This window comes from Ceratina calcarata, unplaced genomic scaffold (genome assembly GCF_001652005.2).
Source record: "Ceratina calcarata isolate Rehan_Ccalc_2016 unplaced genomic scaffold, ASM165200v1 scaffold2638, whole genome shotgun sequence".
Classification (NCBI taxonomy): domain Eukaryota; kingdom Metazoa; phylum Arthropoda; class Insecta; order Hymenoptera; family Apidae; genus Ceratina; species Ceratina calcarata.
The window spans coordinates 2,204-3,588 of NW_017148526.1; the positions used below are offsets into that span (position 1 = coordinate 2,204).

At 40.9% G+C, this 1,385-nt stretch overlaps 1 protein-coding gene across 1 annotated transcript in view; it reads right to left on the minus strand.

The window, feature by feature from the left end:
* Positions 1 to 1,334, minus strand: part of LOC113464129 (dynein heavy chain 12, axonemal-like) — a gene marked incomplete at its 5' end in the record, with an annotated part of 2,714 nt that extends 1,380 nt beyond the window's left edge. The window contains 4 exons of the mRNA XM_026812199.1: positions 4 to 34; positions 267 to 612; positions 668 to 916; positions 1,050 to 1,334. Coding sequence (XP_026668000.1) covers positions 4 to 34; positions 267 to 612; positions 668 to 916; positions 1,050 to 1,334 — 911 coding nt within the window. The remainder of the gene's footprint in view (positions 1 to 3; positions 35 to 266; positions 613 to 667; positions 917 to 1,049) is intronic.
* Positions 1,335 to 1,385: the final 51 nt, after the last annotated feature.

The window sequence follows — 1,385 nt, forward strand, 5'->3', positions numbered from 1 at the left end:
CACCCAAGAGCAGTCGGTTCCATGTAGATCATCCCTAATAAACAAAAGTAAGAAAGTCCTATAGATTTTGGTACAAAATCAAAATAATAATGAAGACATATTTTTTAATGTAATTATGGAATTTGTTTGTAATTAGGGCAAAAGGGAATGGAGACTGTGGACTGACGAATTAACGATCAGGTTTTGATCATGCTAGGCAAGCTTTTAAAAACGCAATTAGGACACGAACCCCCTTGAATGAATTCCATTATTTGCATAACGTTTACCACAACGAGAGACAGTCGCTGGCGACGCTTGTTCCAGATCCATAGTTTCAAACAACAGATTGGTAGTCGGAGCCAATTGGATGATCTCTCCGCTCATTAAGCAAAGTTTCTTATTATCGTCCAACACTGTATTCATGCTCTCAATCCATACCGCGTCTACAGGTCCGTCGAAGATCAACCACTTGCGATTATCATTGGTCGACGTTGCGAAGGCACGGTAGCTGATGGCCAGAATCCCGTCGGACCACTCGTGGGATATTGGGTCGAACTGGCCATACAATTGACCCAAAGTCACGGCTTTCGGACTAATCACAAATATCTCCACTCTGTGCTCGTTCATTAAATTCTAAAATGGAGAATCAAGAGTAAAATTGTATTGGAACTCGTGGGAACCGACTTACTCTGTCCTCGCAGAGTCCCAGCATGTCAGCTACGATTTTATAAGCCGTCGTTTTTCCAGCAAATGGAAGGCCGACGATCATGAATCCGTGCCGGACTATCATCATCTCGTAGATCTGTTGTACCTTTTCTAAGAAAACAGGGGTGCATTGTATGTTCGCTTCTGTGCAAGCGTCGAACGTACACGTGTTCAAGTCGCTGTAATCCGGTTCTGGTAATTTCACCCCAGGAAACAGATCCGAAGTGATACCCTGGATTAAGTATAAAAAAGAATCATAGGGAAATATAAAAGAATATTTAGAATGTATGAATGAGTATGCAGAATATAAAGGAAATTTGGAAGACTGAAGCCAAAAATCTATAAAATAATTATAATTTGTGTACATTGAATAATGGCAGATCGTGATTGAGGAACTTAGGCAGGTTGACGTCTTTGATGCTTCTTAACACTAGAATATCCTCGTTCACGTCTGGATACTTTATCTTCAGATTGCCAGCAGCGAGCAGCACGGATTTCACGGCTCTCATTCCGTAATCGTAATGATTTTGACTGGACAGTTGCTCTGAGCATAATCTGTAAGCCGTCACGATTTTTACCGAGAGTGGTCGTGCCTCGTAGAAACCGTACGAGTACAGCGTGTTCTCAGCGATTAAAGCATAATCGGGCACCTAAAAACAAAATCCTTCAATAGTAATTATTTTATTATTCATAAAAAAAAT